General features: G+C 38.8%; 2 protein-coding genes across 2 annotated transcripts; one reads left to right on the forward strand and one right to left on the reverse strand.

Annotated features, from left to right (window-relative positions):
• Window positions 1-702: 702 nt before the first annotated feature.
• On the reverse strand, window positions 703-1,308 carry LOC121770252 (late embryogenesis abundant protein At1g64065-like). Its single transcript, XM_042167017.1, has one exon. It carries the CDS (start codon window positions 1,306-1,308, stop codon window positions 703-705), a length of 606 nt encoding a protein of 201 aa, XP_042022951.1.
• Window positions 1,309-11,238: 9,930 nt separating this feature from the next.
• Window positions 11,239-11,913, forward strand: LOC121770253. The gene has a single exon (XM_042167018.1). It carries the CDS (start codon window positions 11,239-11,241, stop codon window positions 11,911-11,913), a length of 675 nt encoding a protein of 224 aa, XP_042022952.1.
• Window positions 11,914-16,873: the final 4,960 nt, after the last annotated feature.

Consider the following 16,873-nt stretch of genomic DNA (forward strand, 5'->3'; position numbering starts at 1 on the left):
AACTCAAAGAACTCGAGAGAGAGAAGTGAGAGAAATCAGAGAGTGAAGAATGAAGTGAGGCGGTGAGTGAGGGAGAGGGGGTATATCAATCCGGGAATGGGCTAGGGCAAACATCCAGCCCAACTTACCTGATGGGCCAGATTAATTCCAGGCCCAACAAATAATAGTCCACCAACTAAACAGCCCAAACAATCAACAAAGTCGATGGCCGATTTCAAATGATTCCGACTTTGACATTAATATTCCTTATAAGCTTAATTCTGAGCTTATAAGCTTAATTCTGAGCTCTCGTTACTAAACTCATTTACATGCCTAATTACTAGCTCGACTCAAATCATATGTGCTAACGAATCACAGGGTTTATACTCTATAAGTTCATTAATATATATTAAATCATTACTTCAATTACACAATTTTTTCTGATTAATTCCATCAAGTTTGACCAAATTTCCACGATATATGACGACATTAAAATTGAATTTCAAATTAAATATAAATTCGACATTTTTCCAGAAGGGAATGATCCTAAATTATTTAATCTATGGTTCATTTGGAGCTTTTTGTTATTAAAAAAATATAAAGCGAATTAAAATGGCAATTGAAGAAATATTAACATCCACCATGAGTTGTATATACCAACGTACAAAATGAATCTTCATGAAGTAACAAAAACTCCAATATTTATTAAAAAAATACACACCCCTAGCTAGACATCGAAGATAATTTACATAATTTATAATCAACTAGCACTTCAAAATTCTCAATCTCTCTAGTGCCCAAATTGACGTCCCAATCACACTTCATTTCACCAGATTTCTTCTTCTTCTTTATGATTTTCATCGAATGCACCTTTCCATTCAATTTTGCTTGGCTGCTCAGCTTCAAAATCCCAGAATTGATCTCATTTCTCAATTTACTACCCGATCCCCTATCCGTGCTCACATCCACGGAGATCTCCAACTTCTGCGTTTTCTTGGCCTTGGTGCGCCCTTGGGGGATCACATGTTCCCCGAGTGGCACACCCTTGTGCAGTATGACGAGGGTGCTCTTGTCATACTTGAAATAACCAAAGTTGGTGTTTTTAATGATGAGCTGAGCGAGGAGCTTCATGTCGATGGAAGTGGCAGTGCCGTTGTTGAAGCTAAAGGTTTCGACAACCGTAGCATTGAACCTCAGCTTAGGGCTTTTGACCTTCATAATAACTGTGACTGTGAGAGCCAACACTAAAATGATGGCTGTTAGGAACACGATGAATCCTGCAACATACGCTAAGCATTTCTTGCAGCTTCTCCCTTCTCCTTTTGACATTTTGTGGGAATTATTAATATATGGAGTTAGATGAGTATTAATATTTGGGAACGAGAAAATGACAGTGTATATATATAAAGGAAATAGATAAGTTCAAAATTCATACTTGTGTTGTGTCTTCTCGTACGTGTTTTTTTATTTCGTTTTGTTTCTTCTTTTTCTTTTTGAAGTTATATAAAGAAAATTTTTAAATAATTTTTCCAATAACCAAACACATGTTTGACGTAATTTATGGCAGATATCTTGTGAATAAAATCATTTAAATGGAAGAATATGTGATAATTACTCCACGATACTTGGACTTGGTCAATGGTAATAGTAGTAATGGTTAATTAAATAATATATTTTGCGGAAGCCCAACTTGTGAATGGGAGTAATAATGTAATGATTACTAAATACAGATGTAGTATCTTTTATAGGCCATCCACAATAGGAATAGCCCAGCAATAGCCCAGCCATAGCCTAGCCACTGCCACATCATCAGCACTAAAAATCCTCCTGCCACATCATAAATAGCCCAGCCATAGCCTAGCCACATCATAAATAGCCCAGCCACATCAATAGCCACATCATTAATAACAATTATATAAAATGACATAATTAACAATCACACAATATACGGAATTTAATTTACGAGACATATACGGGAAAAGTTTAATAATACTATTAAAATTTTAAAAAGTACAATAATTTAAAAAAAGTACATTAATTTTTTAAAAAAACACATTAATAAAAAAGAGTGACAATTCACTCGTCGTCTCCGTCGTCGTCGCCTCCGTCGCTGTCGCCTCCGTCGCCGCCGCCACCATCGCCGTCGCCTCCGCCGCCTACGCCGCTGCCGCCGCCTCCGCCGCCTACGCCGCTGCCGCCGCCACCGGTCTCCCTCCGTATAGCCTCCAACTCGTCCTGCAGGCTCATGAGCAAGGTTTGAAGCACGCTCTTCTCCACGGGATCCGTCGCCACCCGCCATTCGGCCATCGTCTTGATCAACTGAGCACGCGTTTGGGCGCGAGCGAAGAATTTGAGCTCCTGGGTGGATTGGCCAAGGGGGGATGCCGACTGGACCTTCTGGGAAGCCCCGGCGTTCCCTCTCGCCGCCTGCTGAGCGCGCTTGCGCCCAATCGGGCAAGGTCGGCCACCGACCGAACGCGGCGTGGGGAACTCCTGCGTCGTCTCGGGGAGGTCGTGGGAACCTCCGCTGCTGCCGCTGTAATCGCCGGTGTAGTTCAGTCGTTGCTTCTTCGGCCAGCCAGAGTCGACACCTACTCGGAACTTCTCGGACTCGCTCAGTACAAGATAGCAGTTCCAGTAGGTGAAGTCCTTGTATAAACCCTTCAGTGGGAAGGCTTTCTCTGCTATTCTCCTGCAGTCATCCTCCGTTTGGCCACTGCTCATCATGCGGAGTGCGTTGGTGTACAAACCCGAAAATCGGGAGACCGCCGCCCTGATTCGGTTCCAGCCCTTCCGGCAATCCTCCCCGTTGCGGGGCCTCCCCTCCGGGCAAAATCTCTGGTAGGCTGCTGCTATCTTGCCCCACATGTTGACGATCCTTTGCTCGTTCGAAACGAGAGGATCGTCGCAAACACTCACCCACGCCTTGCTGAGCGCGACGTTCTCGTCGTCCGTCCACCTCCTCCGTACCTCCTCCTCACCCGGCTGCGACGACTCGCCGACCTTCTTCTTGCCCTTCTTCTTTGGGGCGCCACGCCCCGGCACTGCCCCCCCTTGAACTAGAGTCTCCGGAGCTCCGAGAGTATCAAACCCCAACTCATCTAAGGAGAAACTATCAAACCTCAAGGGTGTTTGGGTCGATGTGTGCGAAGACCCAGTCGAAAAATCAAAACTGGGGCGATAGACATCCCCCGCCGTCGCCGGGGACCCCCCAGGAGTCCCCTGTGTAGCCGGTACGACCCCCGGAGTCCCCTGTGTAGCCGGTACGACCCCCGGAGTCCACTGTGTCGCCGGTACGACCCCCAGAGTCCACTGTGTCGCCGGTGCTCCCCCGGGCATCATCTGCATCCCGGGTACCCACCCCGGTATCGGCGGAAACCCCCCCGGCGGACTCTCCCCCATTGGGGCCCCGGGCATCATCTGCTGCCACGGGTACATGTTGTAGTACCCGGGCACCTGACCCCATCCACTTCCCACAGGGATCGTCGGAGTTTGTGACCCGCTACTCCCGGAACTAGGCTCGTTGTTGAGATCCATTTCCCGTTGTTGATCTTGAACAGAAATTAAGATAGAGAGAGTACTCGTTAAAACAAGTGGTGCGAATGAAAATGACGAGCAAAGCGCGTATATATAGTGTTTCGGAAAAAAAATTAATTTTCGCGCTAGGCGGTGCGCTGGGCGATCCGGGCGCTGCAATAGCGCCGAACGGACCGCCCAGCCGACCGCCCAGCGCCACGCGACCGCCCAGCGCTGCGCGGTTTCTCTCTCCAATCGCCCGCTGGGCGGCTGCAATAGATCGCCCAACGAACCGCCCAGCGCCGGCGCTCGGCTGGGCGGTCGCTGGGCGGTTATTGTGGATGGCCTTAGGGAAGCCCAACTTGTGAAGTGACGAACTAATATTTTCAGTCAAAATTATGATATTGTCAAATTTAATTTGCAAAAACACTCATTATACAATAACACAAAGTTAGGAACGCAATTGTTTTTTTTTTAAATGACTACTCCTTCCGGCTTGAGAAAAATAGTCCAATTTTACCATTTTGGGATATCTACAAAAAATAGTCTTATTTCTAAAAATAAAAAATTTCTCTCTCATACTTTATCCACTTTTTCCCTTCTCTCTTAGTCTAATTTTTTCTCTTTGTCTCTTACTTTATCAATTTCTGATTAAAACTCGTGTCATCCTTAAATGAAACTATTTTTTTTACGGAGGGAGTATAAATTAGAGGGCAAAGAATAACATTCTTAATTTAAGGACACAATTGTTCCATACACTCTTAATTAATTATTTGATGCATAAAATGCTTTCGTAGTCATGCTTACTAAGTGATGTAGGAGATTCTTTAAAAGAGTTACATTAAGGTTTCAAGCATGATTTTTTATATTATAGAAACCACAAAAATCTGGTTTCTATGTGTAAAAGAAACCGAAAAGCAAGAAAACTGAATCCACATACCGCTTCCTTTCAAAAATTAATTAATGCATACATATTTATTTATTTCAGCTTCTGTATTTCACATTATATGTCAAAAGGTTTCCGCTCATGTGGAATTGAGAATTCAACAATCTCTAGAATATTATGGAAATCTTGAAATTGATGTGAGTGACATAGATGGTTGTTTTGACTTGTGACCTACTTAATCACACTATTAATTCCCTTTAATCATACCTAATTAATAATTTTGAGCGTATTCAGCATGACTTTTTATTTTCTGTATGTTATTTTAATTCTAAGACTTCAGGTTATTGTTATTGACATTATTAATTTTATAAATTACATAAAAATCAAAGTTCAATTTCTCAGTTTTAGATTAACTAAAATGAATGAATAAAATAATAAATTAAATTTTAATTTTAGGATAATTTATAAAAGAGGGAACATCATTTTTGGTTCACGAACTTTGCCAAAGTATCATTTTAGGTCCGTGAACTTTGAAAATATCATTTTAGGTCCGTGAACTTTGAGTTAGTATCATTTGAGGTATTTTTTACTATTTCCAAGTTTTTTTGGACGAAAATACCCTCAATACCTTAAAGTCTATATATTTTTAATAAATTCATAATATACTCATAATTTTTTATAAATATCTTTACAATATATTTTTGACAAATTTCTAAATATAATTTGACCTTAAATATTATCACTTAATTTTGTGACATGCAAGTAAAATTGCTTCTTCAATTTTTTATATAAATTTTTTAAAATTGAATAAAGAACTTTTCTTTAATAATAAAAAATTGAATAAAGATCTTTTCTTGCATGTCACAAAATTAAATGATAATATTGAAGGTCAAATTATATTTAGAAAATTTTTCAAAAATATATTGTAAAGATATTTATAAAAAGATCTTTATTCAATTTTTTATTATTAAAGAAAGTTCTTTATTCAATTTTTTAAAAAAATTAATATAAAAAATTGAAGAAGCAATTTTACTTGCATGTCACAAAATTAAGTGATAATATTTAAGGTCAAATTATATTTAGAAAATTTGTCAAAAATATATTGTAAAGATATTTATAAAAAAATATGAGTATATGATAAATTTATTAAAAATATATACACTTTAAGGTATTGAGGGTATTTTCGTCCAAAAAAACTTGGAAATAGTAAAAAGTACCTCAAATGATACTAACTCAAAGTTCACGGACCTAAAATGATATTTTCAAAGTTCACGGAGCTAAAATAATACTTTGGCAAAGTTCGTGGACCAAAATGATGTTCCCTCTTTATAAAATTATATATATCAATAACATTACTGAGATATTAATTTAAATTAAATATATAAACACAACAAATAAGGCTAAATAGAATAGTAATCATAGATGATGCTCATAAAAGGTGTGGTGTAACATTTCTCTTGCTCTCTCTATATAGAGAATTGTTATAGTGAGCATCATTTATGAACGTTTAGATTCAAAATACTATTTTCTATATAGCTAGGTTACAAATAGATACAAATTGCAAATTTGTGTTCTAGTGTTTAAATAGGGAGATAGATATTCAAGGCATCCATAGTGGTGCTCGATGGGGCGAGCTGTTCTGTTCTGTCCTGTCAGGATGGCACCCTATCTGGCGGAACAACGTGCCAAACCTACGTGGCGCGCTGTGGGCTGGCGGTGACGCCCACTCTCCCCCTGTGAGTGGGCTTCGTTTTCAATCAATTTTAATAAATTGTGAGTTTACCATTTAATTTTGAATATTTTTCTAATTTATTTTTAATATGATGATGTTTTTAGTATAACTGCACTTTTTATAAATTTATTATAATGTTTAATTGAAATACTATGAAATAGTGAGATTCATGAATAATGAAAAATAAAATGAATTGTTAGAGATGTTCCTTAGTTAAAGAACTAAATAAAAAAAATGATAAAAATAATGCGAGAACCATAAATGCCATTGAGGATGCTCTTACATACACATTTCAAGCCATTATTGATAGTATTTAGCTATTTAGTGATCTAATATTAGTTGTCTTAACCATTCCTACTGAAAATTTGGTCAACGTAAGGTAGCTGAGTGTTCCTTACGTATCCACGTGATAAATGTATATATACTCACCAATGAGATTAAAAAATTGATTTAAGTAACGATTTCCTTATGCACTCAGAAACAAGAAGAAATAAACAAAACTAGCCCTTTATTCTATAGGTGATATAGATAATTATAAACTACAGTGTATATTGTATGAATGTATCTGGCCTTACATAGATTCTTATAAATTGGTTGTTGTTTCTATAATGTAGATTACTAATTTCTATTTTGAATTAATTGAAATATGCACTACCACAACTTGTAATATTATATGCACTTGAGAGGCATTTACAATGGTTTTTTTATTTTTTATATATCTTTTGATACATATACTTTTAAGTAGAGAGCTGAAAACTGAACCAGAGACAACTCACTTTATTTAGGAAGTTCTACGATTAATTTGTCTCCGAAAATACTCTACAATAGTTCCATGATTAACTGTCTCAAATTAAAAGACTAAGGCCACCCGCAACGCGTTATGCAGGTGGCACGAGTCCCGTCCCTCCGTGACGAGACGGGTGCGGGACGCGTTGCAGCGTCCCGTCCCGTCACCATCCCGCCGGATCTCCCGTCACGCCGAGACGTCTCGCCACGCGCTCCTGCGACGTGGCGCGCTCTGGGGCCATGCGTGATGCCCACTCGCCGGCCCGCGAGTGGGTTTCGTCACGCTGACGCAATAACTCATTTTTTTTAAAAATCGAATTTAATTAAAAAATAATAATTAAAAATTTGAAAACGGTAATATTACCATTTTCGACCGTTTTCCTTTTTTTATTTTTTTTATTTTTTTACTCTATAAATACTCCTATTCCATCCTCATTTCACACACCAACACACATCTAATCCTCTCAAATCATCTTTCTTTCCTCTCCAATTTTCATTTGAAATCATCTCTTTTATTCTTCCCCCAAATTTAATCGATCTAATGGATCCATATGAGCAAATGCGTCGAATAATGGAAGAATCACTTGAAGAAGATCGACGCCGGGAGGAGGAGGAAGCCGCGCCTCCCCAAAGACGCTCCCGGGCTTACATCCATCGTAACCGGGAGGAAGCCACCGCAAGGTTAGTCCGCGACTACTTCTGCGATAACCCGGTGTGGGGAGATACCTACTTCTGTCGCCGTTTCCGCATGCGGCGACCGCTATTTCTCCACATCGCAAATACATTGGCAGCCCGGGAAGAGTTCTTCCAAGAAAGGTTCGACGCCGTCGGCCGTCCCAGCCACACAACGCTGCAGAAATGTACTGCAGCAATCCGTCAGCTTGCGACCGGACAAACGGCGGATGTGTTCGACGAATACCTCCACATTGGAGAAAGCACTGGGAGAATGTGCTTGATCCAATTCTGCAAAGGCGTCCGGGCAACCTTCACCGATGAATTTCTCCGGAAGCCAAGCACGACAGATTGCCAGTTCCTGCTCCGCCTTCACGAAGAAGTGCACGGATTCCCCGGGATGCTTGGCAGAGTCGATTGCATGCACTGGCAATGGAAGAATTGTCCGGTGGCATGGAGGGGGTAGTACACGAGCGGCCACAAAGGCACCCACCCCACTGTTATACTCGAGGTCGTCGCCGACTACCGGCTATGGATCTGGCATGCGTACTTCGGGGTCCCCGGCTCGAACAACGACATAAACGTGCTCCACCAATCCGACCTCTTCGCCGAAGTTTTGGATGGTAAAGCGTCGGCCATCAACTTCACCGCTAACAACCGGCGCTATAAAATAGGGTACTATCTTATCGACGGCATCTACCCGAAGTGGCTAACCTTCGTGAAGACGTGCACGAGGCTTGTGAATGCAAAAAGGCTCTTTTTGCGCAGAAGCAGGAGGTTGCTCGGAAGGATGTGGAGCGGGCGTTCGGGGTTCTCCAAGCGCGCTTAACATTATCAAAGCCCCGGCTCGTACATGGTTCATGGATAGCATGGTCGACATCATATATACGTGCATAATCTTGCACAACATGATTGTCCAAGATGAAGGACCCGAGGCGGGAAATTGGTTCGACCCTGAAGCCCCCGGAAGCTCAACCGCAAGTAGTCCGCCTCGAAGTGGAATGCATCCGTCTATACAAGAACGGTTGTCTATTCGGGCAAGGACACGTGACTCTACCGCCCACGTCCAACTCCAAGATGATCTAATGGAGCACATTTGGGCAAAATTTGGCGGAGAAAATTAAATTATGTATTTTTAATTTTTTTAGGATTTTTAATTATGTTTTGTTTTATTGTTTTAAGAATGTAATGTTGTAACTTTATTTTATTTAATGAAATGTGTTTTTATTAATTGAATTTGTTGAAATAAAAATAAAAAATGAAATTGAATGAATAGTAATTTAAGGGACGGTTAAGGGACGGATAAGAGATGGAGGGTTGCAGGTTCCGTCCTTTAGTTAAGAGATGGAGTAAAAAAGTACAGTGGGGCCCATGAATAGTAATTTAAGGGACGGATAAGTGACAGCGTTGCGGATGACCTAAATACTTATCGGTGAAAATTTTGTTACAATTTCCTTTTTATTTTTCTTATTCTATAAGTCCACTTCGGTACACACCCTAACACTTACTATTTCACTTTCATACTACAAATCATTCTTCTAAAACTTGTACCGTTCACATTGTGACAAATTCTATTTGAACCATGAAATTCACACTCCTATATCTTATCAATCGAAAAAACGGCATCAAAAAAAATTCACAAAACATCATCACATAAGTAAACAATCTCTTTTAACAGTTCAATAGGAGTATTATAGCCATTCGATTTAAAAAATTATACCTTATGGTTAAATATGCATTGTATTCTATTAATGAAACTGAATCTAACAATTTAATCATAAATGAATAATTATGTGATAATTAGTGATAACCACTCTCTCCAACTAAATAATCTCACAATTCACTCTTAAATGGATTATCATATGATAATTAGTTATGACAATTGACTCAACTTTATTTTACCCAAATAATACTCGCAAGTGTACGGGGTTATCGTAGCAAATAGCAAGCAAGAGTATATCGTATCCCACAAAGACAATTAAGTGTAAACCTAAGTACCACGAACAAATTTTAACTACTATCCAAAAGATTAAGAATTTTGGGTTTTTAAAATTAACAACTACTAAAAGCATATAAATTCAGAATTTAAAAGAAGCACTTAAACGAGAGAACAAAGAAGCAAGTTGTAGAAAATGATAGAGAAATATGCAGAATTCAAGGATCCGATGCACAACTCATAGCTTAACCCAATTGAAATTAAATTATCGTTTAAAGTCTCCAGAATCGTTGAATCAATCACAAATATGAATTAAACCCCTTCCCAAGGTGAGAAATCCGTAGATTAAGTGTAACAATTGAAGTCCACTTCTAATTCTTAGACTTAACTCCCAACAGTTCGATTAGATTAATGATGCCACTCAGAATCTCAACTCTCCCGAGTTTTTTTGAATTAAGGTGTGAATTATTCCTCTTTCAAGATTAATTATTTCATCTTCCGATTACTCGAAGAAACCCTAACACTCTCAATTGGTGATCAAGCAATTGACAGGAAAAAGCACATGAATAAATCAAACAATTACAAGAGCTGGATAAAAACGAAGTCAATTGGATTAAAACTATGAATCAATGCATCTTCACCAAGAATTCTACATGAGAAGTTTAGCTACTCATATTCATGGTAGAAAACAAGTCTAAACTAAGAAAAACAATGAGAAACATGATACGAATTACAATTGGCGGAGGAATCGAAGCTTGAATCTTCAATCTTCTTCCAAGAGTTCTTCAAAGTGAGAGAATGTGTTTTTTCGGCGTGTGGTGAATGCCTCTCGATGACCTAGATCTGTCCTCTTATCCCCCTCTTCTAAAAATCGCGTTTTCCAAAAAGAAAATCGCCGGCGAGGCAGACCCGGCCGGGTGGAATTAAGCTTCTGATAAATCACCCGGCCGGGTACATCATATTCTGCACGTAGAGGGTCTACCCGGCCGGGTAGAATTAGTGCACATGAAATTCACCCGGCCGGGTCTTGCTTTTTCGGCACCTCCTGGACTCTTCACAACATCGAAATGTCACCCGGCCGGGTGGAATTATTCGGGAAATACTCACCCGACCGGGTGGAGCTCTTTTTACACGAATTTTTCACCTATTTTGCTTCAAACACTTAACAAACACGTGAACTCCAAAACATATAGTAATTGGCTGGAAATAATGATTTGAGCACAAAAACTCAACAATTATGCACATCAACATATCAATCACAACACTAAAAATATGAGTTTGTCAACAATCGAATGACACCATAGTTATTTGGCAGCCATGTTAAAACGAACTTGGCCAGTGTTTCCATGCCTGTTTCTACGGTGACAACTTTTTACTATGAAACGCAGTTAAATTAAAATGTCAGATTTTAATTTAACAAAGGTTACCCAAACATGCCATAATTAGACGTCTGAATTATACTAGTCTTTAGTCCAAGTCAACAGGGAACTTCTAAGAACTTAGCACCATCCCAATTTTCCAATTGCTATATATAATTAGAACCTTCCTTGACAAATTAATGACTTCACTTATCCGTCTCATTAAATCAACTCTCTCCACTTATCTTTAAAAAACCCCACAGTCAAATTCATAGCCCGCAATTAAATGCGTCCAAACATATATTAGTAGTACTCTACCTTAATTCCCACTCACTATTTCCTCACACAACATTCCAATCAACACAACCAAGCCATGTCCGACAAGAAAGAGCAAGTAAAGCCCTTAGCTCCGGCAGCCCACCGCGTCGACATCGATTACTACGACCGCTCCAACGACTTCCCAGACGAGCTCGGCCCGCAACTCTGCCACCGGCGCCAGAGGTGCATCAAGCTCTGCGGCTGCTTCGCGGCGATCCTTTTGATCGCGTTGACGGTCGTGCTAGTGCTTATGTTCACCGTCTTACACGTCAAGATCCCGTCGCTAAAGATGAATTCCGTCGCCGTGGAGGGAGTCACCGAGCTCAACGGCACATCGGGCTTCGGGCCGGGCCGTAACTTGACGTTCGGGTTCGGGCTTGAGGTCAAGAACCCGAACGTGGCGTCGTACCGGTTTGGCAACGTGGCGACATTTTTGTACTACGGCGGATCGCTGGTGGGCGAGGCGGCGGGCCCGGCGGGCGAGGCCCAGGCCCGGAAGAGGGTTGGTGTGGATGTTAGGGTGGTAGTTATGGTGGATAAAATTATGGAAGTTGGAAGATTAAAGGGGGATTTAAGCGTTGGAATTTTGAGTATTAGTAGCTATATGAAGGTTAGTGGAAAGGTTAAAATTACGCAAGTTATTAAAAAGAATTTGGTTGTAGCCAAATTGAATTGCACTATGAATTTGATTGTGAAGACGCAGGGAATTCAAGATTTGAATTGCCACTGAAATTTAGTTTAGATATTAGTTTGATTGTATTGAGGTCTAGTGATTTTTAATTATGGGAGGGGGAAATCGATCAATAAGCTTCAACGAGGCTTGTATACCTTCCGAGTTAATTGTGTTTTAATATTGTATTGAAAACAAATTAAAATCTGTATATGCATATGTAGCTAGCTATGATTTTGTGTAATGTGTTGGAGGTGTTTTAATGAAATATTCAAGTGTAACATTCTTTTGGTAAAACTGAGGTTGGTGATTGCAAATTTAATCAACGCCACATGTGGTGTTGGAATTTATGGGTTGATTTTATTTACATATGACTTTATTATAAAATTTAGTTGGTTATATATTTATTAAGGTTTTAGAAACACATTTGAGTATATACTCCATATTTCAGCTAATCTAAAATAAATTAGTTTAGCAAATATATAATACTCTAATAACTACCATTTCATACCGCAATATTAACTTTTTATCTAAAATAATAGGCAGTGTCTTTTCTTAAATCTAGCATATGAAAGTATTTTTCAACAGCTGAGAGTTCTTACCCACAAGATAAGAGAGATAAGTCAAATTCAATCCAAATTTATTGGGCATTATTAAAATTTGACCCTACACTTTAAAATGTTTCAATTAAGACTTAATTTACGAACAAATTAGACTACATAAGTTTTACAATAAACTCAAGAGCTAGGATATAATATGGAAGCCCAAAGTGGAGATCGCACTTAATACCAAAATCTTCTTTGAGCATCAGCAACAGTTGCCCGCCAGAAGCTCAGACCCGTCCCGTGGGGACTTTCGACCTGGAGGGATGGGGACTGAGTTCGCGGGACACGCGCTGCCCCCCAAGTGGCATGCTGTACTGGGGCAGTGACGCTCATTCACCTCATGCAAGTGGGCTCGTGTCCAGGCACTGTATTTAAAAAAAAATGATTTATTACAATTTCTCAATCCCTAAATATTACTCCTACTGTTTTTCTCTTTTTTTTATTTTTTTCATTTTGTTTATCCTCCAATTCATTACAAAATCATTTATAAATGCTCCAATCATTACATAATTTTTTTCACATCACAAAATTATTTTTTATTCATTTTTTTTCTCTAAAATTTGTATTTATGGTTGAAATCTAAGGGAAGAAATTATGTGGTGGGATCCGGACATAAAGATTGGTGGGAGTTATTTTTGTCTGTACAATTTTATTACTATTACTTTATCTTCAATATAAAATTTCACTCATTTTAAAATTTTGGATCTAAATTTGGTCTTAATTTTGGATTATAATGCTATAAGCAATATAAAAGTATCCTACGTAGAATTATCTAGAATTAGGCATGAGAAAATATCTAGTAGAAAATATCTAGTAGAATTAACTAGAGATAGAATTCTGTAGAATATAGATACTATCTAAAAATATATTGATTTTTATAGGGAAAATCTAGATATTTAGAATATAAAAAAATTAAATATGAGAGAGATGTACCATTTTGTATAAGTTGAAAGTTTGATAATAAAGAGTTTTTTAAGTTTTCCCATATCACATCTTCTAAACCATTTTCTATATATTTCATCCATTTTCCTCTCAAATATTTCCTTAAAACTAAATTACTCGTCCAACATATATTTTATATTCCAACAGTATTCGGTCATTTCTCAGTAATGGTATGTTTTCTCATTTGTTAGGTATTTGGCTGATTCTCGTTAATTGTCTATTTTGCCATTTGATTATTGAGATACTAATAGTGGTATTTGGGGATCTCATTAATTGTCTATTTTATCATTTATTTGCGGATTCTACATATCATCCTCTTCCTCTTCCCAATATTCAGCATTTTGTTGATGGTGGTGCATCATGTAATAGTGCAGCTAAAGGTTGCTAATAATACTTCATACATTCCTTGGCTGTCAGAGCATCCACAACCATGCTCTTGCCAACAAGCATGGTTGTGGGTCCGACCCCACTTTTTCTGCCTGCTTTTACGCAAGAGCACAACACTCGCATCCGTGCTCTTCCGCAAGGACGAGCACAAGGGTCTCACCATTCCATTATTCAATTTAAAGAAAAACATTTCCACAAAATTAAAATACATTAAAAATACCCGGAATAATATTACAAAATACATTAAAAATTAAAAATTACATAATTAAAATCCTAAAAAATAAAATTTACATAATTAAAATCCTAAAAATTAAAAATTACATAATTAAACTCCTACAAATTAAAAATTACATAATTAAAGGCTAAAAATACCCACGTGGAAGACTATTCATCCGACGGCACTACCCCCAATTGTTTTTGGAGGCCCAATATCATGGCCTCATGCAATCGAAGTTGCGCGGGGGTCATAGTTGACCTATCGGCTATATTGAGTTGGGCCAAAATCCCCCACAACGAGTTGGTGGGGGGTGGAGGTAGCGCATAGGGAACGGGAACGGGAACAAGAACGGGAGCCGGTTCGGGAGCATCGCCGGATGGAGTCGCGGCGCGACGGCGATTGGTCGCCGCCTTCTTCCTTCCTTGCGGTCGGCGTTGGGAACCGCTCGGGCCGGCGTCGGGACTACCCAAGTTAGCTCCGGCAAGTTGGCTAGCCACGTCTTTGGAGCCGGCGTCGGATAGGGATACCGACCTTGACCAATTGGAGGAGCCACTAGAGGAGGATGTTACGCCTCCCATATACTTGGGATGCGACCACGTCTCCTGCCAAATGTTGAGGTACTTGAACAACTTGTAGTTCATGGATTGGTAGGTCGACAAAGCGGAACTAATGATGTCGACCTCGCTCCGGCCGCTCCCCGCCGACTGCTCTTCCTGGAGGTAATACCCCTGGAACTTCTTGATTTCTTCGTTGGCTCTGTATATGGCGCTGCGCACCATACTCTCGTTGCGCTCGATCGTTCCCACCGGCCGGTTTTCATTGTACCGGCGACTGCGCCACCAATAATGATCGCCGGATTGGTTCGCGCCAACCTCCGGATCTTGGGAGATTGACAAGAACGCCTTGAACAATTGCTTCATCTCCGCCGGAGTGTACGGTGTGCGTACACCGCGAGTAGGAGGAGCCGGAGTTTGGGAGGGGCCGCTCGACCTCGCTCTAGGCTCGGGTGTCCACCCGTATTGCCCTTCGGGGGCATCTTGGTTGTCGATCGGGTAAGGTCGGTAGCCACCCGGAACTCCCAAACTTTAGGTTTGAGGAGAGGCCGAATATTCCGTTTCCGGACTAGGAAACGGTTGTGAACCGAACCAATCGGGGTTCCAACTGTGGGAGCTCGGGGGGTAATCGTCGTGGCCGGACATTGTTATGTTGTAGGAGTGGAAGAAAGATTGAGAATGAAAATGAGAGAATGTAGATGGGGATGGAAATGAGAGAATGTAGAAGAGAATTGTGTAGTGTGGTGTGAATTTTTGGGTGTGAAAGTGGGGGTATTAATAGATGAAAATGTGTATTTTTGGGGGGAAAAATTGAAAAATAAATTAAAAGTGAGTAGAAAAAGGATATAATTTTTTGGGAAGTGGGAAAATATATTTTTTTTTTATTTTTAATCGGTTTTTTAATTAAAAACGATTTAAAAAAATCAAATTGCCAACGGCTATGCTCTCAGTAGTAAGAGGCCTATAACTTTGATAATTCAATTTAAATAATTAATATAAGTTCAAAATGCTAATGACTTTCTTCCCTAGTTTAAAAAAAAGAGTTATCAGAAATTATATAAATTATATTTTATGAAATCACATTTTCATTTTCACATGTTAATCATTCCACATGTACTCTTCTATACACTATCATTACTCAGAATCTTTACCTATAATTTATTACAAAGTAATAGATTAGCAAACCTTCCCTCCTAATTTAAAATGATATCGAAGTTAGCAAATATGATCTTTATGGATCCTGGACACACTTTAATTTGATTTTCACCAAATGCCTAGTAAAGATATGGTTCATTGTGTGACAGCTCGTCATTTAAGTATTACCCACTTTGTAATCTATTCGAACATTCTTTATAATCTTGACAACCATGCATGCATGTTTTTTATTGTCATTTAGATATAAATATTTTTAATTAAACATAGCCTATAGTAACTAAGTTTTTTTGCAATTATATAATCCTCTCGAAAATAATTCTGAACTTTCAAATTCCCTCCATTGAGCAATTGATTTAAGAGCTAATCGGTTGTGGACTAGTCCAATTAAAATTTTATCGAATATAAATTTCTACTTAATTTAACGGATTATTCGGATCATGTTGTGAATTTAGGTTTCACTACAATCCCAGTAACAAGAAACTATCAAAATTTCCAAGCACATTATTTTAGAACGATGTAACGATTTACGACTTTTAGTGGTATATTCCACCTAATTTGTTGTTATTTATATTTGGGTCATCATTTATGCTTAATGATTGTCCGGCTGGTGCAATTTTTTGATATCGCACCTAAAGTAGTTTAATTATCATTATCATGTCCCTAACTTTCGCCCGCCAATATAATTAAGATTAGTTATATATATATCACCCAGTTACAATTTATTATATATTATCAATTAATTTTAAATTATGAAATTGAAAGTGATGTATATACTATGGCTCTTAATCAAATAAAACTGCAACTCCTACTATTTTTCCAAACGAACTAACAATAATTACAGAGATTCAAATACCAATTTCGGAATGTACTTACAGTATCCAAAATTTTGTTTTTATGAATGGGTGCATTTAAGTTCAGTTACTGCCAGAAATGTACTACCAAATGCAAAATACAAAAATGCAATAATATTTTCACCACTTGCAATAATAATTTGTCCTCATATAAAAATGCAAGGGAAGGGCCATATGCAATAATACTTCAACTTGTACATCTATACGACTTTAAGTCATTGGTTGGATCGTGAATGCATCACTTTGATGAATATAGTCATTTTGTGATAAATGGATTTCAAATGTCATTAATTTATCGTTGGTGTTATT

The sequence above is a fragment of the Salvia splendens genome, chromosome 16 (genome assembly GCF_004379255.2).
Source record: "Salvia splendens isolate huo1 chromosome 16, SspV2, whole genome shotgun sequence".
NCBI classification, from domain to species: domain Eukaryota; kingdom Viridiplantae; phylum Streptophyta; class Magnoliopsida; order Lamiales; family Lamiaceae; genus Salvia; species Salvia splendens.

Excerpts from the sequence above, each read along its gene's own strand:
- LOC121770253 (XM_042167018.1), top strand. The coding sequence starts at position 11,239 with ATGTCCGACAAGAAAGAGCAAGTAAAGCCCTTAGCTCCGGCAGCCCAC.
- LOC121770252 (XM_042167017.1), bottom strand. The coding sequence starts at position 1,308 with ATGTCAAAAGGAGAAGGGAGAAGCTGCAAGAAATGCTTAGCGTATGTT.